Consider the following 26,487-nt stretch of genomic DNA (forward strand, 5'->3'; position numbering starts at 1 on the left):
TACAGGTTTATGGGGTGAGCAGCTTCTAACAGCTGGAAGATGGGATGTATGAGATGCATCTCCTCCTGCTCAAGTGGGCAATCACACCCCCTGCATACCGGGCACAGGATGTGCCTAGACAGCCCAGGCAGCTTCTGCCTTTCTGGCACATTGCTGGAAGTGGGGAACTTAGCCAGGACTATGGCTTGTGAGAAGGAGGTAAGAAAAATCTTGTATCCCAGTTGAAAGGATTTGTGTCAAGTGATTGTCTCACATGCTGTTTCTTATATCCAAGGTAAAGTAAAAGCCACAAAGTCTTGATTTTTGGATCCAAGACTGTGCTGGCCAGGAGGGGACATCCAGTCACCCTGCAGGTCCTCGGAGTTCCCAGATGATGATGATGATTATTATTATACTTCATCAGATCCCATTTTTACATGGTCTTTGCATACTCTGCCAGTGCCTCTATTTAAACAAATGCGTGTATGTGTGTGTGAGAGAGAGTGGGACAGAGAGAGAAGCAACAACGAGAGCTTGATGGCTGAGATTCATGGGAGCCCCAGAGCTGGCGAGAGCCACTGTGCTCAGTGCTATACCAACAGATCTGATGCCACTGTTTGCTCCCAAGGAGTTCAGAGCCTGACTGATGGTCATGTCTCCATAGTCCTCAATACAGAGAAATGGATGAAACTGCAGAGCGAGAAGGTGGAGTTGGAGAGGTCCTTTGAGGAGAGGGTGAAGCAGCTCCAAAGGGAGCAGCAGGAGGAGCTGCAGGTGCTGGAGCAGTGCCTGGAGGAGGAGCACAACATCAGGAAGAAGAGCCTGGAGGAGGAGCACAGACTGCAGCTGGAGCAAGTCAAATTGCATCATGAGAATCAGGTCAGTCTCCTCCTGTTCCCTTTGAAGAGCAGACCATGCCAGTACTGAGTGGGTTCAGGTAACACATACTGAACGCTGCAGCATGTAGACACTGGTAACAAACTGATGACTGGATAAAAATATTCTTGACTATCTTTACTGCTTTTCCCTTCTATTCCTGTTGGTATTTCTACATAGTAGTACATTATATTGCCATGTCTTGTCTTCGCATGCTTCCAGATGTTTTACAACAGCAATATTAAGACTAGCTCTGCTCCCCGTGCATACTTGCTTCCCAGCCCACCCATTGTAGTCAATTTGTATGAAACCAAGGGTTGAACAAGAATCTGCTCAACACAGGTAAGGCCAGCAGAGCCCTGCCTGTTGTTGTTTGTAATGCTAGTTAAAGGCTGTACAGGGAAGCAATAGGGCCCATGCAATATATAGCCTAAATATCAAGCAGGTAATACAACCCAGGTTCGCTGATTTCTGCTCCATCATTCAGTCTAATCTCTTAGGTTGTATGTCCCAAGTGCTTCTCCTTGCTTTGCTTTCTGTATGTAGGTAGGAATACTCTCACATGCAGCTACTTAAGCTTATTTTTAACAGCTAGAGTGAACAAATGCCGTAACTCCCCTATGAGCACATCTGATGTGGTAGAACATCCTGCCCTGGATTATGGCCGTAATGCCTTTACCTGGACTTTTCTCATTTTGCATTAAGTGGATACAGTTCTGATTTTTCCAGCTGCAGCTCTTACCCGTTACCCCACACCACGGTTCATGATGGCTTTTCTCACACAAGTATCCGCCACATACAGGTGTGCTCTGCACTGTGTGCTGTCAGGCTTTGACATGCCGTGGGGATGGTACCCAGGCATCTAGTGTGCGGAAGGGCCAGTCATCTGTAATATGTGAGCCCAGCAAACAGGCCTCCTGTTTGCCAGCATTGTTCTCTCCAGCCTGGGGGTTTTCCTAATGCTCAGGGCAGCTGGAGGTGGTGGAGCATGACTTTTTCACTCTGAGGCAATGTAAATTGGCAGCAACAGTGCAGTGCAGGTGCAGTCTGTGGAATGAATGGATGTGACCAAAGGTCAAGGAGGAGTTTTTATGGCTGCGTGCTCTGTATCTAAGGGTATCTCCATTGTGCATTCAGGGGCTGTGGCCTGGAGCTCCAGAGCTGCTGCTCCCTGCTGCTTGTGCCCAGGGAGTGGGCTGACAGCAGGCACTGCAGTGGGTGCAGAGTGCAGACAAGCCCCATACTAGCTTTGGGCTCAGAAGCAAGGCAGCCCCATCAGTAGCCAGGGCCCAAGCTAATTTAGACCGTTTAGGAGGTAAAGGCTGGCACAGCACTGTGCAGCCGCAGCTGAAGCACCTCCAGGACCCACGGAAAGGGACTAGCCTGCACTGAGCTCACAGGAGAGGAGAGCACAAACACAGCACAGCAGAGATGGCAGCCCACTGTCTTTAAGGTCAACTATTTGTAAAAAGGGAAATGACACCATTTACTGCCTATGCTTGTTGTATTGTAAAACACTCCTGGGGTGGGAGTGCAAATACAAACTGAGATGGTGACAGTTTGATGTCATTCATGTCACAGCTGCCCAGTGTTAGATTAATTGTGTAACACCAGTGGTACACTGGGACTGGGTGCAGCATGGTCCTCACTGACATGTGGGTCAGACAGCTGTGTTGGACAGACACACAGCGTCCTAGCCTGTGCCCCAGAGTGCCTGCTGCCCTGCGTAGCACCATGCGGTTTGGGTTGACTCTTCAGTGGCAGGACATTGAAGAACTCTTGCTGGACTCTTACCTGTTTTAATTGCTGTGCCTTCTAGTTGTTCCTGATTTGCAGTTTGTAATGTGTAACACAAAGGCTGTATGTAACTGGGCTGTTTTGTCCCAGACAACCTCCCGTTTTCTGTTAGTGCATTGATTTTCTAAGATGCATTAGAGGGTGCTGTCAAATAGGTTTTTGTGTTCTAAAGAAGAATTTTCAAAATCTCTCTAAGGCTTTTGAAAGCATTCAGAAAGCATATACTGAGCCATGTCTTTCAGTTATCATTTCAGTTTATGCAAGACGGTTTTCTTGCAATGCCCCTCAAATTTTCTGCTTTGCTTTCTGATATGAAAAAGTGGTGGTGTTCCCAAAAGCCTTAGCTTTTTTCTTTCAGTGTGTCTGTTTGCCTAGTAGAAGATACTCGCTCTAGCTGCAAACCTTACCTCTCCTGGACCACCAGGCATTAGCATTTGTGAAGGAATTTATTCCACAAGCTAATTTTTTGCTGAGATAGTGTATAGTTTATCTCTGCTGCTCTTTGAAGCACTTCTGCAAGTTTCCAGGACCACAAGAACAGATGGTGGGTTTTGTCTCCTCAAGATGATGAGTGCAAGAAAGAGTGATACTGGTCACCACAGAACTTGACTAAAAGTATACTTTTTTTCTCATGTTCTCATCTATTGCGATTCTGTTAATCATCACACAGAAGCAATTTGTCCCTCTGTGGAGCAGATAGTTCTCTCTCCTCCAGCCCTATGCTTTGCTCCAGAGCTCTTTGTTCCCTGAATTACTGAAGATAATGTAAACATTTCTCTCCACTGCTTTGAAAGTGCTGCTGTGCCCCCAGTATCTTAGAGTTTAAGCCCACCTTTTCAATCTGTGGTTCCGTTAGCATCTCATGATGAGTTTTAGCAGGTTTTCCCTTTGAATTCCTACTCTGCCATACACCCATCCTGTGTCAAATGCTCTTGGATTGGAGAGGCTGACAGGCCAGGTTGGAAAGCTGCTCACCAGCAATGTTTCTTGGCCAAGGAAAAGGAGAGCTCTGTCTAGGAACCGAGGTGCATGAGGAATAAGGAACCCTCACCGCTGCTGACCCAAAGGGTTTGGCACGCTCTGATTCTCCCTTCTCCTGCTTGGAGGAAGAGGAGAAGCACCCAGCTTAGATCTTAGAGCATAACAAAAGAAGCAAGCCTGCTCAAGGGACTGGCGTCGTTCAGCTCTGTTGCTGCTGAGCTGGTGCTCGTCCCAGCCGGTGTTAGGGCAGAGGTACCTAACCCAGGAGCTAAAGAGCTCTTACCCTCGATGTGAGCCTCATCCTTGAGCTGTCCATCTGCATGGGGGACTTTAAGCTTGCGTTCATGAAGGCAATAACAAAAGCTAAATCCTTTTAACCATGGATCTGCATATATTTCTGTATCCACATGTCTAATATGGAAGTTAGTCATCCCTCTGCCGTGGTTTCCAGTCACAACCTAGTCTTCCACACTGTTTTGCTGTAGTCACTGTTTAGTTTAGATAGCAGTCTTTTCTTTGGATACATAGTTGAAAGGTTTTGGAGGCTTGGCGCTCTCTGAGGAGGTGAGGCAGCTCTTTCAGCATAGCAGAGCATGAGAGCCAAACTCCTCACAAACCAGTCATGTGTGCCAATGCATCCCAATATCTCTCATATCTCCTTGCAGCTAAGGGCAAAACTGCAAAGTGAAGGCTGCGATCCTGGTTTGCCTTCTCGCTTGAGCTGCTCACCTCAAGCTGTTTGGTCTGCCAACTTACTGAACATCTCCCACTGAAGCCTTTTCTTGATTTTACTTTATTAAGGCTTTAAAATCCCACCTGAGGTTCTTTTTATAGCCAGAAATAACCATGACACAAATTAAGTGAGTTGAACAAGCCTATGGAGTAAGGTAGAGGTGAAGCTGGAATTAATATCCAAGAGATCTGCTTCCCAGTGCCAAGTATACTATCTCCTATGAAAAACTGCAGATAGGAGTTCACACTGGAATATTAGTCATTTAGGATGTGGGTACGAAACACACAGAAGACATAAAAATCCCTGCAGACCATTTGGAACATATTTAATTGGCTTTGTAGATAAATAACCTGCCAAAGATGGTGGCAGCAAAAGGAAACCCCTTCACCTTCTGAAAGTGTTGGAGTTGAGCGTAATCATTCCTTTGGGGTGCTGCTTAGCTGAGAAGCAATTAGTGTCTGAATAAAGACTTAAGGGTGAGGTAAAGAACAGAGCAATGCTCATAAGATTTCAGCACACAGACATCATATACAAGGACATCATGCTGTGGGAAAAGTCGAGTGATAGTCCCTATCCCATTAGTAGCCCACTGGGTCAGCCCCTCCTTTCCCTGCTCTTTCATGCAGTGTATCAGCAGGCTGAGTCCCCATTGTTTTGCAAAGAGGTCTTCACCACTGAGTTGTCTCCCACATTATTATGAAAAATAGTTTGGATAATTTCCAATTTCATGTTAAATGCCTGTCTTTCATTCTAAAAGCATGGTTTCTCCAGTACAGTTGGAAATTTTGCTTCTGTTGGATCATCTAACAAGTTTGACAGTTTAATACAATGAAATAACATTTATTTCAGTCAAGACATGCTCAGCTGCAGTAACTTTCTACCATTATTTAACATAAAAGTGAGGAAAAAAAGCTGTTTAAAGTCAATTTGCAACAAACAGCTGTTTCATTGTAAAAGTAAAATAGTTCGATCCTCTGCATTGTGAGATCACAGATAATGTGTTAAATGTAGGGAATAAGATCACTGTGATTACAAAACCAAGAAAAACAAACTTACGAATTGCACTTGGAAACTGCTCTAGACCACTGACTTAACCTGATCAGCCATTTCTTACTGGATTTTCTGTAGCGATATATGTCAAAGCACCATCATTAGGGATCTTGCTTTGCCTTTAGTCAAATCTAGTAACAAACAATGTACAGAAGGAGTCCCAAACCTAGCAGGTGCACAGGAACACAGGCTGCCCACAGCCCTCTTCCAACTGTATCCCCTGCTCCCATGATGGTTGTGTGCTGTGTGGTTCAGTTTGTTGGGCAGTTTGGGGCAGCAGGACCTCTTTCAGCCTCAAATGTGAGATTGGAAAAAAGTTTTGTGGCTTCACTATCATCTTTCATACTTTCACACCAACCTGAAAACTCTGGTGTCTACACTCAAAAAAGTGCTGTCGTATCTTCCATCAGCTTACTGGATGTGGACTAAAAATGCATGATTCAAGAGGACACAGGAATGTGGGTATTGATGACTTTGTAGGATACTCTTTTTCAAGTAAAAGTATGATATATTGCAATTCATTTTACATACCCACTGATAATAATTCCAATTTTTCTCTAGAAATAAGTATTTTACAACTATGAATAATTCATAGGCACTTTTCGTGGAAGTTGATCCAAGACCTTACGATAAAAATCATTGCAGCAAAGTGCCATGAAAGCAAAACCTAGGATGGCTCAGAACTGTGTACGTTTATCTGACCATCAGAGGGAGTCTAGTCATTAATATAATTTAGATTAATGAATTGTTGATATTTATGAATATATCATAAATGGCTTCTTTGCTTAAGGGCTTTTTGGCTTTTTACTTTCTTATGTGCCTCTTTTATCACCATTAAATTAAAAGAACAAAACCGCTACCAGCGATGACTACATACTACCACTCAAGGCATCAGCATGCCTGTTTCATAATAGATGGAAATGGTTCAGGTGCTCTAAGTGTCAGTGTCACACTTGGTAGACCCCTTTACTGTTTCCAGCTCACTGGAGCTCTTAAGTAGTGGCCTGTCGGTGTGCCACAAGACATCTAATCATGCATCCATGTCTCCATTCATTGTCATTGGAACAGATGGAAAAGATCATAGCTGCCCATAATGCTGCAATGTTACAGCTGGAAAATGACCACAGAGCCATTACTGAAGTACTGCAGAAGGAGAAAGACTGCAAGATTCAAGGTAAGCCAAAGACAGCCCAATGGCTACAGAGCTATTCCAGAGCATGAATTAGTGCTCTAGTGAGATTGTGTAAGCTTGGATTTTCTTCTTCCAGAACAGATGATACAATCTCTGTTGGTCTAGTGCTTTCATGTGGGGTGGACCACCAGGCTCATGCTAGGGATGAAGGAAGAGGTGCGTGCAGTGTGTACAGCATCTGACTTGGAACTGAGACTACCTGAGGGATCTTTGGGCCAAAGATAAGGCTTTCTCCATGGAATACTAAACATAGAGTCCAAATTCCACTTTATTTCACACACAGACTTTTCTCAAGAGCCTAACCCTTGGGTGCTCAGGAAGCTAGAGCTCATTGAACGTCTCTGAATTTAGGTGTTTAAATGCCTACTACACAGCTTCTAAAAACAAAACTCATCATTTTCAGTAGCTAAAGTCTGGCCATGCTGAGTAGACCAAAGCTAGTGCAAATCTGCACCTCAGCACTGCTATCTTTATTTTGTCTTACGATTTTCCATGGGGTTTGATGCTGCAGACAGAGCTGTTTCCTCCCCACCAGTTCAGTATCTAAATACATGTCTTGGTACATGCTTTAGCTGACATTTAACAGTTATCTGTACAATCTCCGTCTTTTATTTTACACCATAAGCTTAAGGGTCTGATTTTTAAATAGCTTTATTAGGTTTTCCCACAACTTTCCCTAAATTGAGCCATACTGCTTAGCTTTGCACTGTGTCAATTAGAGACATAATATATCTCTAACATATGACATAACATAAAAATAGGGAGCATAACGTGAGCTAAGAACAGTTTATTCCCTTCTCCTGTAGGCAGAGATGGTATCTAGCATAGCATTTTAAAATTAACATATACAGTTTTGCAAATAATAAAAAACCCTTCTTCCTTGCATGAGGATATTCTTATCTTTCCATTTTTGTTAGTATTCTCTGATGATAAAACTTGTCTGTGGTTTAGTAAGGGTCTGGTGGCCAGTTTGTGCTCCCTGCTCCTGGTGTGGGTATGAAATGCCCTCCTGTGCATGGAAAAGGCACTGCAGCAGCTGCGGGCTAGTGCGCTGTAAAGAGAGCGCTGGAGCATCAGTATTATTAATGCTGTTACTGTGGCTAGTGAGCAATGATTAGAAGGCAGAACCCCATGGGAATGAGGGTAAAGACACAAAAAATAAGAGTGTCTGTATCCTAAAAAGCTAGGTGCTACTGCTGTACTGAATGACAGTTTGATGTCATTAGTTTGGAGATTAAACTTTATTCCACTTTGGTTATTAAACTTTTGGTTATTACTAAGTCCAGGGTGAGTTGTCCTAGTAGTGAAACCTTTAATCATGTAATATAAATGGAGGACTTCTTTGTCTTCAGACTCTGTCCATCTCAGTCATGGAATAAATCTCACAGGTCATCTGTCACAGTTCCTGGAGAAGCACTGTCATTTGCATTTTTGCATCCTGAGTTGCTGGCTCCCATCTCAATCTCCCCAAAGAAATTACAACCCAAGCTTTTAAATATATCTAATTTAAAATCTTTGCTTTGGGGATATTCACCCTGAATTGGGTCAAACTGACCCTTTTCAGATCAGAGCCCGGGGAGCCAGGAATTCTGCGCAGTTCTGAAAAATCAGAATCCAGTCACACAGATACAGAGATACCTGCAACCACTGAAAGATAAGAAAATCCTGATCCTCAAAACATTCACCTAAGGTTGCAGAGTATATTACTACCGGTTTCCTAGTCAATCTCCGTGCCCTAAAACTGCATCCTGAATTGCGCTTGGTTCATAATGTCTGCACTCTCGGACCCTGGTTTGCTGGACTTCACTTAGCAATGCCATGTCTGTGTATCTTCCCCAGAACTGAATGCCGCTCACAGTCTGGAAAAGGCTCAATTAGAAGAGAATTTTGAAAAACTGCGGCTGTCACTCCAGGTTAGCAGTTTCATTATTTCCCACCCCTGTAACGATGTGGCGGAGCAGCTGACGGGGCAGCCCCAGCCCCCTTGCCAGCTGCCAGCACACCAGGCTATTGCTTCTTACCAGCTATAGTACCTCTCGTCCTCTGCCTGTCCAAACTGGGATCTAGCAGCAAAGGTGCCCCCTCAGTCTTTTTCCTTCCACTTGGCTGGTTCAGCAAAATACTGTCTGAAAGAGAAGAGAGGGCAAACCTAAAGGGATGAAAAGGCAGCTGGATAAAGCAAAGAAATGTCCTTTTGACCCTGCTGGTTGCTGGCCCAGCACAAGGAACAAAGTTGAGCTCTTCCCTGCATGGTGGGGAGGGCTCTGGCACCTGTGGCAGCTGTGAGCATCACCTTGTCTGCATGGTACCTTCTGGCAGGCACCCACAGGGCTCAGAAATGGTGAGCTCTCCCTGCATGTCCGTGTGCCTGTGCTTTAAACTCTTCCCTGCTGCCCAAGTGTGGCGGAGCTGGTCCCACGTTGTAGAAACATCTCCATTCCCACCGGAGGGCAATGCAGTCGCTGATGAGGGATGTCCCACGGCTGGCCTTGCTGTGCAGTCAGGCTATGGCCAGCCAGGGTCAGCCCTGTACATCATGTCCCCTATTCCAGTATTTAACACCAAGTTAAAGATCATCTTGGCTTTTTCAGTCCTGCTAATAACTCCATGCTGTTTGCACTCTCTAGATGAAGAAATCCCAGGGAATGGAGAGCAGAAGCATCCCCTTGTGGTTCACATTTAAGTTTGAAAATCTGGTGTGAACAAGTAAAGATGTCACAGCAAATAATGCAAGCTTTGTTTGATTTCATAGGCACAGATGAATTACAGTTTTTAAACCCCCTGACTAGCACATACTGCTGCACGCAGCAACTGTCACTGCCTTCCTCATGCTGCTGTGACAGTTCAAGGCATGTCAGCAGTTTTTGCAATAAGCGTTGATGTAATGTTACAGCCAAGAAATTACATACAGGAAAGATAAGAATACCAGTTTCACAGCAACTGTGTTTTTTACAGGTGTTGTATAGAGAGAGGTAACAGGAATGCCTTCGATCGTAACAGAAATATGATTGCTTAAAATAATGTGTTGTTTCTGTGTGTAACTCTGAGATGAAACAACAGTCATTTGAAGTCCACACCACTAACTCATCATTGCTTGTTACCATGTTAGAAGCATAGAAAGGTGAAGGAAGCAGGGATGGGATAACTATCACCTTATTCAGACTCTAGGAACCACAGAAATAATCTGTCATGCCTCTGTTATAAATGCCAGCTTCTTAAGGAAGGGCACAGTGGTTCTCATCCAGCCCAGGGTGCTGGGGTGATTTAGCATCAAAGACATTTCATGAACTAGGGCCAGCCAGTGTGTCATGGTTTAATCCCAGCCAGCAAATAAGCCCCATGCAACTGTTTGCTCACTACCCCCACAGTGGGATGAGAGAGAGAACTGGAGGAGTAAAAGTTAGAAAACTCATGGAGTTGAGATAAAGACAGTTCAATAGGTAAAGCAGAAGCCGCGCACGCAAGCAAAGCAGAACAAGGAATCCATTCCCCACTGCCCACCGGCAGGCAGGTGTTCAGCCATCCCCAGGACAGCAGGGCTCCATCACGCATAACAGCTACTTGGGAAGACAAATGCCATAATGCCAAACGTTTCCCCCTTCTTCTTCCCTCAGCATGACATCCCATGGTATGGAATATCCCTTTGGCCAGTTCAGGTCACCCGTCCTGGCTGTGTCCCCTCCCAGTTTCCCGTGCCCCTCCAGACCTCTCGCTGGCGGGGGCTGAGAAACTAAAAAGTCCTTGACTTGGTATAAACATCACCTAGAACACAAACCCGTCAGTGTGTTGTCAACATTGTTCTCACACCAAATCCAGAGCACAGCCCTGCACCAGCCACTAAGAAAATTGACTCTATCCCAGCTGAAACCAGGACACAGTGCCAGCCAGCTGCAGGCATTACAAGGATTTTGAGATTCCCTGAGGCACTGGATTACCAAAACGCTGGGTGTTCAAGTGGCCTTAGGTAAAAAAAAACACCTTGCAGGGATTTCTAGGCCTTGTTCAGCTCCCCTGGTAGTTTCACAGTGCAGATTGACTCGTACGAGTGTAAGAGGGGTGATAGCATGGCTGGTGTGTTCATTACTGTGTCTCCCCTCCAGGACCAGATAGACACCCTCACTTTTCAAAAGCAATCTCTTAAGGCCAAAGCCGACCGATTTGAAGAGGCTCTGAAGGAAAAAACAGAGGAACAACTGAAGGTAAATGGCAACTATATACAGTCACATCACACGATTCAGTGGATAGCAATAGGATCCCGCCCCAGATCTCGAACTCTGAGGAGGAGTCAGAAAGTCCAGAGCCATCATTTTTTGATTTTACTTCTTTTTCTTTATTCTTTCATCCAGCATTTGCAGCTCTGTTTCCAAAACATTTCATTGACTCCATCTAGTATGACCTTACTGCTGTCTATTCTTGTTCCCTTTCTTCCTCTCTTTGTCTTTACTTTTTTCACATTTAGATTTCTTTTTTTTTGGTGCCTTCTGAACCAAATTCTTTGGTATCCCTGTATTCTTTCATTTTTTTCTGGACTTGCAGGGGACAGCCCTGTCATATGAAGTATATATTCAATTGCTGTCTACTGGGGATGTGCTGGGTCTTTTTACAGTGTGTAAGTAAACACACACTACAGTTATCTATCTGAAATGAAATAACCCTGAAATGACTCCCCAGAAGGTTTTCTTTTAACTTGGGGCATTTTAGTTTGTTCACAGCACAACCCCATGGGTAGCTGTATCAACATGACAGAGGGGACAGAATAAAAATAGTGGGGTGAGCAAGGGGCTCAGTGAGTTTTTAGGTGAGAGAACTCCTTAGGAAAGGAGCGCACATTTCTGAAGCAGGCTTGGCCGTGGGAAACAAGTAGCATCAGTCCCTTTCCACCTCTGCTGCAGTATTTAAATTACATGAAAGGACAAATTCTGCTGTGTCACAGTAATGTTAATGCCAAGTACCACCAGGTAGTTGACCGCTGGAAAAATCCAGAACAGCTTAAGTCAGCAACAGTATTTCATCAGCCTAATTCAGAGTGCCTCTTTGGCCCATGAGTTGAACCGTAATATCCCCTACATCTGAAGTTCTTGAGCAGAGGAGGAACTTTTTCCCAGCAGATCTGATCTTTGTTAACAGGCACTGTGATTCAGTGGTGCAGGCAAGGCAGAACACTCATTTTCACCTTTGGCCCCCTTGTCTAGTTTCCTTAGCTTTATGTTAGTACTTGTCCCAAGCCAAAATACCTGCACGAGCATAAAACACCTCATGCAGTTCCCATGCTACCAGTACAAATGAAGTTGCTGAACAACCTGGCATCCCATCTTTCTAGCCACGAGGCTGTCCAGCCAAAGGGGTGGCCCAGGAGAGGATATCAGGGTTCAGATGGGCTGTGGAGGTCCACATCCAGGTGCTTGTCACATCACTGAGACTCCTAAACCACTGGGTGCACTGAGGAAAATTTATCTTATGGCTGAAGATGCATTTATGGCTTACAGATATCCAAATCACTGGTATATTTCCTAGATTGTACGAGCTCCATATCTGCACTTAGAAAATGATTTGAGGAGCTTAAAACATGTTCTGGAAATGAAGAACCAGCAGATTCACCAGCAGGAGAAGACCATCATGGAGCTAGAAAAAAATGTGAGTTTTCATTTTTCCTCCAGAGGAGGCATCATGGAGGTAATAAAGTAAAAGTTACAGCAGGTGAACTTAGAAGAGGTGAGAAAACACAAGAGGCTGGGGCAAGACACAGTCAAAGAATTTCATAAATGCCTATATATTGTGTTGTCCCACTGTCAGCCTGTATAGTCGCTTCTACTGTGCCATGTCTCAAGTTTTCCCTCAGTGGGATCTTTTCCCATCCCTTCACCCACCCATGATACCCTTGACTTCTCCCACACATCCGTTGATCTGTATTGCTTTTCCATGCAGTACCTGCTCAGCCTATTCCGTTAGACAGTGATGTGAGTGGTGTAAGAAGGATGGAGGAAGGGGAACTTTGTGGTAGTCCAGAGCTTCGTCTTGTACACCAGCCTGTACCATATGCCCCTACAGGAGTCAGGTTCAGGGCTGGAAAGGGCAGTTGGCAGAAGGTTGAATCATGCGTGTCTTGCTGCTGTTCGTGCAGGTACTTGGGGAGCTCCCAGCTGCAAGTATGAATGAGCAATATTCAGCAAGCACTCCCTAGCAAGGCTTACGCTAGGAAACATCTCTCTAACCCTAAAGTAATGCTTTGCTGCAGCCTCTGCTGTTTTCTTTCTTTGCTTGTGGGGGTCCATATCAAAGAATTCCCCAGTTCACCACCAGTTATATTTTGTGTTGGAAGGGGGATTCGTTTTGTAAGGCATAACTTACAGTGACAGTACATGCGTAGTGTGGTGACAGGATGAGGCAATACCGCAGCTGGTTCAGCACAGCATTCAGCAAGATTTGTTTCCATTTACGGGGAAATTTGAGAACTCTGATGATTACTTTGCTGAACCGAGATGCCTAAGTAAGTGGATGTAGAGAAAAGTGCCTCTTTACAACTGAGGCTTGTTAACTGTGCTCCTTCCAACATGCTGCTCCTGGAGCTAAGCCAGATTCTGAAAACATGCATTATAGTGTTATACTGAAACCCCCCCACCCAAACAACAGCCTGCATAGTTCCTGGTCATTTAGCTGCTTTTGCTAATTAACCACATATAAGCATACAGTCCTGCTCTTGCCCTTTATTGCAGTAAAACACTGAATTTACTGTGGTCCAAAGACACAGCAGCTTTCTGTTTAAAGATCTCCTTTTATAAGTGCCAGAACATCTACAGGGCATCTCCAAATGCTCTGAAAGATGGAGTGCCTCATAAGGGAGCAGGAGGGCATTTCAAATACAGGGTCAGGCTTGGCTCCTTGTCTGCTGAAAGGGAGACTGGAAATGAAGGTGGCAGGAGAGGAGTGGTATAGGGTGAGGGTTGCAGCAGACAGGGAAGGAGATGCACAGGTCTCCCGTGCTTCATGCTGGCATAGCTACTACTTACTAAAACTATTGAGGAAGCAGGTGCCCATGACAGCGATTCCTCTCTCAGAGCATTTCAAAACAGGCCCAGAATCCTTGCTCTGCTCTAACATAATATACTGGGTTAGGCCAGAATATCTGAGAATCAGGAGTATCCTTTATGGTTACATGCATAGACTGGAAACCACTGCATAAAACTGATGCCTTTGCTGTAAAGTGTGAGTTGTTACTAACTCCAATGCACAGTATTTTGGTTCTTTATAAAAGATTGGAAAATTCAATAATCGAGCTTGTACAGAGATAAGGTTACTCTGTGCTATCTTGTTTTCTTCCAAGTGTTGAATTCAGCAAAATTCAAACTGCTGGAAAATTAAGAACTAAGGTGATAAAGTATGTAAAATTCAAAACTTGGGAAAAACAAGGCATCTGAGGCTGTGGTACATGCCTATAAACATCTTACTGATGTTTTAATACACCGCTATTGACATCCTCAAACTCTGTCCTTGAACTGTCCTGAGTGAAAGCTACCTACACTTGGGATAGGATTCATTTCACTTAATTGTAGCTTATAGTTAAATGTCTAGTTTAACCCTGTCATTTAAGCCGACACTGTCAGCAGTGGAGAGGAGCGTCTCCAAAGTGCAGATCACCTCATGCGCGTGCAGCACCAGGCTAAGGCTGCCGCTGGATGTAATCTGCCTTGTTGGGTAACTCTTTCCTCCCCGTAACTGGGAAATCATAATCCTAGAGGTTGGATGCCAGACATTTGTGTCTGGTGAGGTTAGTTGAGCTGGATGATACACATCATACACCTTGCACTCCTCCTTCGTCACTAGACTGACCACTCACACCACAGTGCCCTTTCCATGCTGGGCATCCCCATGGTCCCCAAGTGCCACTAGCTCCCTGCCCAAGAACAATGGCTGGTAATGTTGGCTCCTGAGGGGTAAAAGTTGTGGGGGCACCACCGAAGAAGATGTTTTATTTGTGCCGGACAAGACTAAGACCCTCCTGCTCCTCAGTTAGGAGTAAGGGATAGTTCAGCTCTCCCCCTACTCAAGGCTCTGCTCATGACGCCACTTACTTCACCGGTATGATGTGGTGTGTCAGACCTCTAAGTATCATCTGCAGTCAAGATTACTATCTCCATCTATTCTCAAATTTTAGAAGTTGCTCTAGGGACAAATGAGATAACAAATTCTCTTGGATCCAGTGTTGGGCTTTCTTCAGACTTAACCAATCTTCTTTTGTTGCAGGCTGAAAAAAATATAAAACTGGTAGAAAAAATCACCGTGCTGCAACAGCAGAATGAGGAACTGAGAGCCAGGATTGAGCAAAATACTGTCATAACAAGGTTTGTGCTGATATTTGCAACCTGTCTGAGCTTGAAAGGAGGCTGCAGATCTTAATTGCCCAAGGCTGACTCTTATTTCAGAAGGGGAAAATCTTACTTCCTCCTGAAAGTGTATTGGTGTCCTGATCTGCTTGTTTTGTTAAAAAATCCTCTTTGTGTCAGGGTTTGCTTACTTTATCATAAGGAAGGCCACATATCTGTCTGTGTATTTCCATGATTTTGACATGCTGCTGAGGGCCAGTTTGCCAGTGGCTTCTGATCTCAGTGTCAGTGCCCTTAGACCCATTAGTCAGTGGGTAGCAAGGATGGGAAATGGGGCAAATTCAGGAGAGACATCCTAATGATGCCACTGTCACCCAGGTGGGGTTATTCATTGGTGGAGTTTTTTCGTCTGCACTGTCTGTGTTCACCCTTGTCACAACTTGACAAAGGTATCAAGGTTCCTTGTGTTAGGTGGTATAGAAATAGAGAAGGGTAGGACAGTCCCTGCCCCAGAGAGTTTGTAGTCTGCTGTAAGGCAAAGGATCACAGCTGGAGCCAGGCAGAAGGGGTACCAGGGGGAGATGCTGGAGCTGAACTTGTCCCAGCACACCCGCTGCCTAGCTGATGTTGCCATAAGTTATGCCATTGGACTAAAATGCAGTTTAATTATAGCTGTCTTTTTAAAGCTGCAGCGTCTCATCTCTGATTTTAGATTTTGTCTTTCTAGTGTCTCCTTTATTAATGACTCAGCCTTTAAAAATTGTCTCCTGCATGTAGATATTTTAAAAGGGCAGCATTATTTGTACTAACAATTAGATTGGGGTGAGGATTGTATTTCCTCTCACCTGACTGTAAATACCTGTAACACAAATGTCACTGTCTGAGGTGGGTGTCTACAGCCTTTCTGTGCTGGGGGAGGAAAACCCAGGAATTTTTAAGACCTGGTTCACCAGACCAGTTTGAGGCACCTGCTTTTGGGCTGGATGAATTGTGGTCTGGAAGTGGCAGTCTCTCTCCAGACCTGTGACAGCAGCCCGGGTGCCTGGTTCAGTGCCTGGCATCTCCGCATTGCAGCTACCTGTTTCTGGTTGCATCCTGCCAGCGTCCAGCTGCAGCACTTTGCTTCTTGCTTGTAACTATGTAGGTACTGGTTTTAAAGAACAACTTTTGAGAGAAATTCTGAGTTTGAGGTCAGCCTGGAAAGTCAGCTTAGAGGACAGTTGTTTTCGACTGTTACAGTTTGGGGACAGCTATAGAGACGGTGTCAGCCAGGGTTTTAAAGTCAGAGTTACTAAAACATGCAGTTTCCTGGCAGCAGTAGCCACCTCGAGTGCTTATTTCTGTTGTACTGGCACCGCCTGGGAAGAGGCACGAACAAGCTTGGGGAGCTGTCCTTGCTAGGGAACAGTGCAGATTAGGGCTGTTTCTGCTGATTCGCAGTACGGGTGCCCAGACAGCTGTGGCAGACCAGCAGCAGCAAGAGGAGGGAGGGCAGCAGGAGGGATGGGAGCCAGAGCAAAGCTAGCCTTTGCAGCATGGCCAGGAGCTGGGTCCCAGAGGCAGCGGCGGGCTGAGGGATGCACCACAGAGATATTTCCAATCATAGCCAGGGGCAGGTACAGAGGAAGGGAGATGAGCCTTGCAGGTGGGTCATGCGCCAGCTTTGGACACAGGAGCTCCACAGAGCCTCTGCTGGGACTTCCCCACGTGCTTGAATAAATCATCTGATTTCCCAACGTCTGAGATTCTCCCTCCAAATCCATCATATTTTTTTTGGTCCTTTGGCCTAAGGATGTTTGAGAAATGGTAGTTTCTAGCACCCTAGAAATGAAGATGACCAGGGGGGTGTCTGGTCTCTGTCAGCATAGCTCAGGTACCTGACCCAAGCACCTTCCCCTGCTTCCTATCATGTCAGCGTGCCCCTGCAGACCAATGTGGGTTTATGGCTGTGATTTGGTACAGCTGCTTAAATTGTCAGGAGGCTGTCAGAGGAACACGTCTGATCCTAAGTCTGCAGTGCTAGGGATAAATGTCCCCTTAGATGGGTTAGGTCTAAAATTGGAACATGTATCTCAAGATACAAACTTGCATAGTGAGAATACATTTGCTTTTATATTGCCTCTCTTCCTCCTCCTGCCTGAATGATGAAGAGGGGCTGAATGGGCATCTGTATCTTATTAAGCAGTGATGCTGCATCTATTCACCTCCCTCCCCACGGTGCGGCAGAGGCAGATAGAGCTTGGCTGAGCTGAAGGCAGAGGCCTTGCTGAAGGATACGGGCACTGCTGGCTGTGCCAGCTGCCTCTGTCTCCAGGAGGCATGAAGCTGGCTCTGCCTGCGTCCAGTCAAGTCACGTCAGGTGACACAGTGTAAATTCCCAATGAAATGTGCACAAGGCTAAAATAAGCAGCACAACAAGCAGCAGCTCCTTTCTCCTTCTGCATGCCAAAGCAGGTCTCTCTGGAGGACATGTCCACATGCCGCATGGTGTGTTCGTAAGCACTTGGCTGCAAAGGCTCTTTTCTGCTCAAACGTCTCCCCACTTACCTGCAGGTCATGCATATAACTTGCAGCCTGCCTCTGCCAGCACATTGCAGTGTGCATTAGTGCTGCAAAGTCTGTTGTGTGAGAGTCCAGAGGACACTGATACCATGCTTTCTACTATACCTCTAGCAAGCAGCATTAGCCCTCCAGTGTGTAGAAGACTAATGCATGCTGATGGGCTGTGCTTGCCTCCTGTCCGGTCAGTGCCTTTAGCAGAAGAGGGAGCTGAGCCCTTCACCGTGCTCTGAGGTCTGTGCTGGTGTGACAAGCCTGTTCCTAATACCCAGATGAGTTTTACCAGCCACTCACACACTAAAAGCTACACAAAGGCAGGGAAGGCATGTGTTTGGGTTTTGTTTTTCCCCCTCAGTGAATGCTGGCTGGAAAAGGATGTAGTAGGGCTTTGTGTATATCTTTTATGGCATGTCTTGTTAGAAACTGCAAAAGAAGAAGTAATTCCCTGTGCGGCAAGAGTTTTTCTATGGAGTTATTTCTTCAGGGTGAGCTCCCATGTGGAATTTCTCATGTCTGTTAGATCATGAGTTCATGCCACAGCTGGCTCCCCAATGGGACCGTGAATAGGATATTCATCCTCTACCAGGCAAGCAGCTTTCTGAAAACTTCTGCCAGCTTGTGTCTTTTAGTCCTTCTACTCTGCTAGCCACTGCTTCATGGCTGAAAACGTCCAGAGAGTGGTAGAGCAGACATATTCTTGATCACCTGAGCTCCATTTCGGTAGGAACTGAGGCTAAAAAAAGCAAGATATTCTTATTAAATGGTTTTTAAACAAAATTAGAAATGCCAACCCCACCATTTCAGAGACTTTTGATGACCCAAGGAGAGCGGACCAGCAGTCCATGACATCTGCTACGTGCTTCAGGCTATAGCCAGAAAAGGAGTTGTCCAGAATTTCATGTGTGTATCCAAAATCCACACCCAGCTGCTGCTGAACCCTGGAAATACTTAGTGGGGGAGGATAGGCGCCTCCCTGTTCATTTCTGTAAAATTCTAAATTGCCTGTAAAACAGGTTAGGTACATGCCCAGAGCTGCCCCAGGCTGATCACGTCACGACCTGGCTCCTGCCCAAGTGTAATGGGGCTGCAGAAGCCAGATGTTCTTGCACGCATCCTCCAGCATGGTGGTGTTGCCAGCACATGCCCAAAACACATCTCAATCAGTCCCACAGTCTGCCTGCACTGCCCCATTTCTTTTCAAACCAGTCACTTGGTTAGATGAGAGCAGACTTCCTGAGGTTGTGATGCCCATAGGAGGTTTCCATGCCCTACTTCCCAAAACACCATCAGGTTTTAGGGCATGCTGGAGAAAACATCTCCCTGGTCCTCGCAGGTAAAGTTTCTCTGGTGCTGCAGTCAGGAACAGAGGGTTTGTTAGGACCAAGGAAGAAGGAGCTGGAGAAGGACCCATAGCCTCATGACCATTTACAGAGGAGAGGGAAGGCCTCGAAGCTGAGCTGCATCCTACATCAGGACATCAGCTAAAAACGCATGGAGAGCACATGCTCCTTTCCCTTTCTGTGCAGTAGCAGCTAGCTGGAAAAGCCAGGGATGCAACTGCTCTCTCTCACCTCTTTGCTCTTGCTCTGCCACTCCACAAATGCTCTTCGGCTCATGGCACAGCTTTGGTGGCAAGGTTGAGAAACAAGGGTGAGTTACAGCTGTCCACAGAGTTGGGACTTTGGATTTTCATCCTCAGTCAGGCAGAAGAAGGCCTAAAACTCAGGACTGTCCCTCTCTGGGGACTGCTGTAGCTGCTGTTCTGCTTTGGAGAAAAAAAATGGGGCAGCATTGCAAGCACCTCTGGGTTGTGAAATGCCACAGGACAAAGGTGGCTGAAGCTAGGCATCGAAGCTGAGGAGAAAGCAGGATTTAAGGAGCCCACCTGCGCTTTGTGCTGCTTAGTGGTCATCTGCAGAGGTGTCATTGCTGTGGCAGACCATGATGGTTTGATCTCTGAAGCCCCTTGCCTTGGTGCAGAAACAGAAGCCCTGCCCAAGGAGTTGCGTATGCCGGGAGCACAAGTGCCCACTGACCCAGGCACTTGCTGGGTCAAAAGCCCATCTAAGCTTTGGCAGCTGAGCTGCCTCAAGGAGGTGTAGAGCAAAGACACAGGCACACCCGGACACAGTCAGGCATTGGGCCCAGCTGTGACTTGTGGAGATGCCGTTTTCGCCCAGCAGTGAAGAGAACCGGGGACATCTGTGCCCCAGCTTGGGCAGCTCAGTTGCAGCCCTAGGGGCAGGTGGATGGGATGGGATGGAGGTGCTTGGGGTCCTGCCTGGCCCTGCCTCTTGTGTAGTGCTGGCTGCGTTAATGCCACCATGTTGTCCTATTTCCCTCTCCAGGCAATTGTCAGAGGAGAATGCTAATCTTCAAGAATACGTTGAGAAAGAAATGGAGGAGAAGAAGAAGCTGAGCAGGACTAACGAAGAGCTCCTCTGGAAGCTGCAGGAGGGAGAAGCCATGAGCCCTGTGAAAATCTCATCCCCATCATCCACTTCTTTTTATCGCTGCGCATCAGGGGACTCCTCTCCAGTAAAAGTCAGAACCTTGCGGCGATGACTCAGCACCTGTACGCCAAAGGTTCCCTGCCTTCTATGCATTTCCAGTATGCTAAATGCTAAATACATCCAAGGAAGTATTACCATCAACAGGCGCCCAGGGTTCATGATTGCAAGCATGCTCAGTAGCTGCATAGCTTTACACTAGGCAGGGTACTCTTACAGTCCCCATATAGGAGCTCTTGGTTCTGACATGTTGATTAGGGTAGCAAAAAAGATAGCAAAAAGCTAGGGCAGCAGATAGCAAAATGTTTAGTTTGATGTGTTAACATTTTAACTATGGTTAGAGCCAAAAGTTGGAAAATACTATATTAATGGTTCATCAGAATGAACTTTTGCTGCAGTATTTCAGGTTAGTTGCAAATACAGTTCAAGTTGTGAATATTTCTGTATATGTGTCTGTGTTTATATACATGTATGTATTGTACCTTTATACCTATATATAGACGCACACACATATATGTAGTTGAAGATGTTCTGAATTGCATTTTTTATATTATTGGATACTACTAAGTGCTGATATATTTTCATTACAGTCAGCAGTTTTCTAACTCGTGCCTAAGACTTGTATCTAAACAAAATACATTTCTGTTTAGCCTCCCAGGAATATTTATACCCAACCTAGAAGAAAGTTACACAGAAGTAGAAGCGCCTTCCAAATGACCACCAAGTGGTACTCTATAAACATGAACACCAGCGACTTTGAAATTCTGAGACAGTACTGCCTTTGAAACCATCACCTTTGCATTGAACACCAGATAACATATACATACCATTCACTGCTTTTTAACTCTTTGCATCAATATTGTAAGTGGAGATAGGCTAGACATGAGAAAAACCAGAGGGGTTTGGTAAGTTTGATAGAGGTTACTCATTAACATGTTTCAGTTTCAGTGTCTAAATCCTAGTTAGCTCTTACCTTTATTTACTTAGTCCCGATTTGGATTGGAATCTCTGGTTGTACGTTCCTGAACATTTTGATTTATTTCAAGTCTTGTAAGCAAAGAGAAAAGAAATTGTTCATCCTTGACCTTTGCTGGCCAAGAGGTTTCCAGTATTAGGATGAGATACTGGGAACCTGCTAGGGCTCTAGGCTCCTCCTATCTGGAACAGCAAATAGAGCACAGTGGATTACATGGGTGCAAACGAGGTCAGAACTTCTTTCCTTCCACATACATATATTATCTCAGATTGCTAAAGCTTACCCAAAGGTACGGAGCACTTTGAAGATTCACGGAAAAGAGTAGTAAGCTGCCTTTAACTGCACTGCCTAGGAGCAAAAAAAAATTCATCCAGGCTTGAGGTGACCCCCACTCGAGGGGGTGGGGAGACCAAGGAGTGGCTGGGCTGCGACAGGCTGCAAGACCCTCATGGGCACAGCTAGGAAGAAAAAAAAAATAATCCCCCAATATTTTTTTTTAAAAGAAAAAGAGAAAGCGAGCTGTGGAATGCTTTTTCTGTTCAGCTTGGGCAAAGAGCCTGCATTCATTCCTGCTCTGAGTACCAGGGACAAAGTAAGCAGGAGATGGTACATGCAGCATCCTGGGGTGCGGGAGCGCTGCAGGGAGCGTGGCTCTCCTACTTGCGTGTGCATTGGCACCGGCATACCCTGCGTGAGCAGAGGTGGGATTGTACAGCCTTGCCATACTGCTCGGATGGGAGCTGTGCTTTAGTTTTCCTGGGAAGTAGTCAGGATTCACAGACTGCAGCTTAGATACAGCTTCAATCACAGTCGAAGCGCCTGTGGCCTGTTCCACAGCATTAAAACAAAAAAAAGGTGATTTTTTTTCATCCTTTTTAGAGGGATTTATTTTTGTAGCAGCTTTTGCATGATAGCGTGATACTGAGTAAACCGAGCATCTTGTTAGACTAGATCATGCCACAGCTACTGCTGTTGTACTATGGAAATCCATTACTAGATTTTAGTGTGTCCAGCAAGTACAACTTCAAAGTAACATAGATACCTAGCACACACATGCACACAAAGTCCCTTCTTACCAAGTACAATTTTAATCACTTTCATACTTGCTAAATGCACAGATAACAGCAATACCTACTGCATTGTCACATTTCATCTTGCCAGTGCTCATACCATGAGATCATAGGATCATGGAATGGTTTGGGTTGGAAGGGACCTTTAAATATAATCTAGCCCAAACACTCTGCCACGGGCAAGGACATTGTCAACTAGATCAGGTTGCTCAAAGCTCCATCCAGCCTGGCCTTGAGCCCTTCCAGGGATGGGGCATCTACAGCTTCTCTGGGCAACCTGTTCCAGTATCTCATCACCCTCATTTTAAGGAATTTCTTTCTCACAGCTAATCAAACCCTACCGTCTTTTAGTTTAGAACCATTGCGCCTTGTCCTGTCGCTACAGGCCCTGGTAGAAGGTCTCTCTGTATTTCCTATAGGCCTGCTTTAAGTATTAAAGGCAGCAATAATGTCTCTCAGGAGCCTTCTCTTCCCCAGGCTGAACAACCCCAACTCTCTCAGTCTTTCTCCCCAGGAGAGGTGCTCCATCCCTCTGATCATTTTTGTGGACCTCCTCTGGCCCTGCTCCAAGAGCTCCATGCATTTCCTGTGCTGAGGACTCCAGAGCTGTAAGCAGTACTGCACATGTGGTCTCACCAGAGCAGAGGGGCAGGAATGTAGAGGAGATGTAGACCAGGAGCCCTCAAACTTTTTAACCAGGGGGCCGGCGCGCAGATGCAGTGGCAGGCAGTCATCTGCGGCTGCTTGGTTTCCCCCCCCCAACCCCTGGCAGGGGGGGGTCTGTAAATACCGGGGGCCGGATTGAGGACCCTGGGGGCCGTATCCAGTCCACGGGCCATAGTTTTGAGGACCCCTGATGTAGAGGAATGAAGACAGGTTAATTATCATTGATAATATACAGCTGTGGGCTGGCTTGAGGCGGTGGGTTGGCTGATGTGGATAATGTGCAGCTGTGGCTGGTTCCTGCTAAGAAGTTTAATAGCACTGAGGAGCACTGGATGAAGAGAGACTTAGAAGAAGCAGAGGGGGGAGAAAGCGTGCCCTGCATGTAGGAGAGACAAGGAGAGGTTCTAGGAGAAGCAGGGGGCCTGGATGAGGAGAGGTTGGCTGGAAGAGGAGCCCAGAGAAGGAAGAATCCAGGTGCAGCAGAGGCAAGAAACAGAGTGGACTGGCCTAATGAGGATGAAGAAATGGTATGGACAGCAGAAGAACTTCTGAAACCTTGTGGGGGATTGGTGGCTGTGCTGGGGAGAGGTGCAGAAAGTACTCATTGAAGTTAACCTGGTATGGGATAGTAAAAGCCTTGTGGCCGGCTAGTTTTGATAGTGCTGCAACACAGGATCACCTCCCTCGACCTTCTGGCCACCTTTCTTTTGATGCAGCCCAGGGTATGTTGGCCTTCTGGGCTGTGAGCACACATTGAGCACTGCAGAGGGGTCTGGGCAGTCTGACGAGGAGCAGCTGAGGGAGCTGGGGGTGTTCAGCCTGGAGAGGAGGAGGCTGAGGGGAGACCTTATCGCTCTCCGCAGCTGCCTGAAGGGAGGGGGTAGGCAGGTGGGGCCGGTCTCTTCTCCCACAGAACAAGAGATAACGGCCCCAAGTTATGCTAGGGGAGGTTTAGATCGGATATTAGGAAAAATGGGGAAAAGATGCTAGGTCAGGAGTTAGCAGGGCTCATTGAGAGAGCTTTAAACTAGTTTCAAAGGGGGAAGGGAATAAAACCAGGCTTACTAGAGATCAGCCTGGGGGCAGCATGCAAGTGCTGGATGGGAGATTGATGCCAAAAAATGGGCAACAAACAGAAGGAGCTGGAAGTCATCATGCAGCAGGAAGATTATGACATGGTCACCATCATGGAAACCTGGTGGAAAACTCACATGACACGAGTGCTGCAAAGATGGCTACAAACCCTTCAGAAAGGGATAGGCAAGGAAGGAGAGGTGGTGGGGTAGCTCGGTACGTTACGGAGTGTTTTGACTGCCTAGGGCTTGATGGTGGTACTAACAACAAAGTTGAATGTTTATGTGAAAGAATCATGGGGAGGGCCAATGAAGCGGATATCCCAGTGTGAGTGTTATCGACCACCCAACCAGGATGAAGAGACAGATGAAACATTTTACAGGCAACTGGGAGAAGTCTCAAGATCACTAGCCCTTGTTCTCCTGGGGACTTCAACCTACCAGCTGTCTGCTGGAAGTACAACACAGCCAGGAGGAAACAGGTCCGGGAGTTCCCGGAGCACGTGGAAGAGACCTTCCTGACATGGCTGGTTAGTGAGCCAGGCAGGGGGGATGTCCCCCTGGATCTGCTGTTTACAACTGGGGAAGAACTGGTGGGTGATGTGGTGGTCAGAGGACATCTTGGGCATAGTGATTGCAAAATGGTAGAGTTTTTGATTCTCAGAGGGGTAAGGAAGGGGTCAGCAGAACCGCTGCCTTGGACTTCAGGAGGGCAGACTTTGGCCTGTTTAGGAGCCTGGTTGGCAGAGTCCCTTGGGAGGCAGTCCTGAAGGGCCCAGGGGTCCAGGAAGGCTGGACATTCTTCAGGAAGGAAGTCCTAAAGCGCAGGAACCGGCCGTCCCCATGTGCCGAAAGACGAGCTGGTGGGGAAGACGGGCCTGGCTGAACAGAGCTTTGGCTGGAACTCGGGGAAAAAAGGAGAGTTGGCCACCTCTGGAAGAAGGGGCAGGCAACTCTGGAGGACGATGAGGATGTCGCGAGGTTATGCAGGGCAAAGACCAGGGAGGTGATAGCCCAGCTAGAACTCAGGCTGGCCACTGCTGTAAAAGATGTTTACAAGAAATGTTTTCACAAATACATTAGAAAGAAAAGGAGGGCCAAGGGTAATTGCCATCCTTTGTAGGATGCGTCGGGGAACAGTGCCACAAAGGCCAAGGAGAAGGCTGAGGTACTGAATGCCGCCTTTGCCTCAGTCCTTAATAGCCAGAGCAGCTTCCCTCTGGGTACTCAGCCCCTGCACTGGAAGATGGATGAGCAGGAGCAGAATGAAGCCCTCAGTCCAGCAGGAAAGAGTTAGTGCCCTGCTGCTCCAGTTAGACACGCACAAGTCTGTGAGCCAGCCCCCAGTGTGCCCAGGTGGCCAAGGGGCCAGCAGCGTCCTGGCTGGTGTCAGAAACAGTGTGGCCAGCAGGGCCAGGGCAGTGACCGCCCCCTGGACCGGGCACTGGTGAGGCCGCACCTCGAACCCTGGGTTCAGTGTCGGGCCCCTCGCTGCAGGAGGGACGTCGAGGGGCTGGAGCGTGTCCAGGGAAGGGCAGCGGGGCTGGGGAAGGGGCTGGGGCACAAGTCTGATGAGGAGCAGCTGAGGGAGCTGGGGGTGTTCAGCCTGGCGAGGAGGAGGCTGAGGGGAGACCTTATCGCTCTCTGCAGCTGCCTGAAGGGAGGGGGTAGGCAGGTGGGCTCGGTCCCTTCTCCCAGGTAAAAAGGGACAGGACAAGAGGAAACAGCCTCAAGTTGCACCAGGGATGGTTTAGATTGGATAGTTAGGAAAAAATTCTTCACTGAAATGGGGGTCAAGCATTGGAACAGGCTGCCCAGGGAGGTGGTGGAATCATCATCCCTGGAGGTGTTTAAAAAAACACATCGATGTGGTGCTTAGGGACACGGTTTAGTGATGGACTTGGCAGTCCTGGGTTAATGGTTGGATGTGATGGTCTCAAAGGTCTTCTCCAACCTAAATACTTAACAACCCCCCCCCCCCCCCCCCCCCTAAAATTTAGCAACAAGGATATTGTGCTAGACTGTGTTGAAGGCCTTAGAGAAGTCCGGGTGGATAACATCAGTTGCTTATCCTGCGTACACCAGTGCTGTCACACCACTGCAGAAGGCCACCAGATCAGTCAGGCTGACTTGTCAGTGGTTTCTAGGCTCCTCCTTTTTACCCTTTGTAAAAATGCTTGAGATGATACATCCAGTGTTGTTACCATGATGTTGATCTAAACTTTTCCATGCTAAACACCAGAGCATAGTACCGGCCAGGTATGGGCTAGCTGAGCCTGTCCTTTTAAAATTTATTCTTTCCCTCTATTTCTGGTGCTTTCCTTATCACTTTGCTGGTTTAAATTCATATGTGAGAGAGGCTTCCAGCAGTGAATTGGGAGTAGGGCTTTTACGGTGGGGAAACTGGGACTGATCCCAGCTGTACCATCATTTGGTATCATAGCCAATCCCTTTCCCATCTAATCTTTGCCTCCCAATCCTGCCGCTCGTAGATTCTTCCTTGGCATGGCCTCTGGGGCCTGCCTGATGGCTAGCGAAGTTTTGCCTGACCAGAAGGGACCCATCAACCCGTCTCCGTGAGGGTGTGAACTGTGGTTCCTTCTGGTGCAAGCCCAGAAACTTGGACTTTTTTCCCTAAAAAAGGTTATTCCTTTTTCCTGCTCTTTCTCTGTCTTGTCACTCCTTGCCTCTGCATGCCAGAGCA

General features: G+C 46.7%; 1 protein-coding gene across 1 annotated transcript in view; it reads left to right on the top strand.

The window, feature by feature from the left end:
* The window catches only part of MTUS2 (microtubule associated scaffold protein 2), a 319,840-nt gene extending 294,088 nt beyond the window's left edge, over positions 1-25,752 (top strand). Inside the window, exons 10-16 of the mRNA XM_056328035.1 lie at positions 644-858; positions 6,485-6,590; positions 8,448-8,521; positions 10,709-10,807; positions 12,123-12,242; positions 14,850-14,947; positions 19,837-25,752. Of these exons, the coding sequence (XP_056184010.1) occupies positions 644-858; positions 6,485-6,590; positions 8,448-8,521; positions 10,709-10,807; positions 12,123-12,242; positions 14,850-14,947; positions 19,837-20,053 (929 nt within the window). The 3' untranslated portion in view covers positions 20,054-25,752. The remainder of the gene's footprint in view (positions 1-643; positions 859-6,484; positions 6,591-8,447; positions 8,522-10,708; positions 10,808-12,122; positions 12,243-14,849; positions 14,948-19,836) is intronic.
* The last annotated feature ends 735 nt before the right edge of the window (positions 25,753-26,487 follow it).

This window comes from Falco biarmicus, chromosome 2, assembly GCF_023638135.1.
Source record: "Falco biarmicus isolate bFalBia1 chromosome 2, bFalBia1.pri, whole genome shotgun sequence".
NCBI lineage: Eukaryota > Metazoa > Chordata > Aves > Falconiformes > Falconidae > Falco > Falco biarmicus.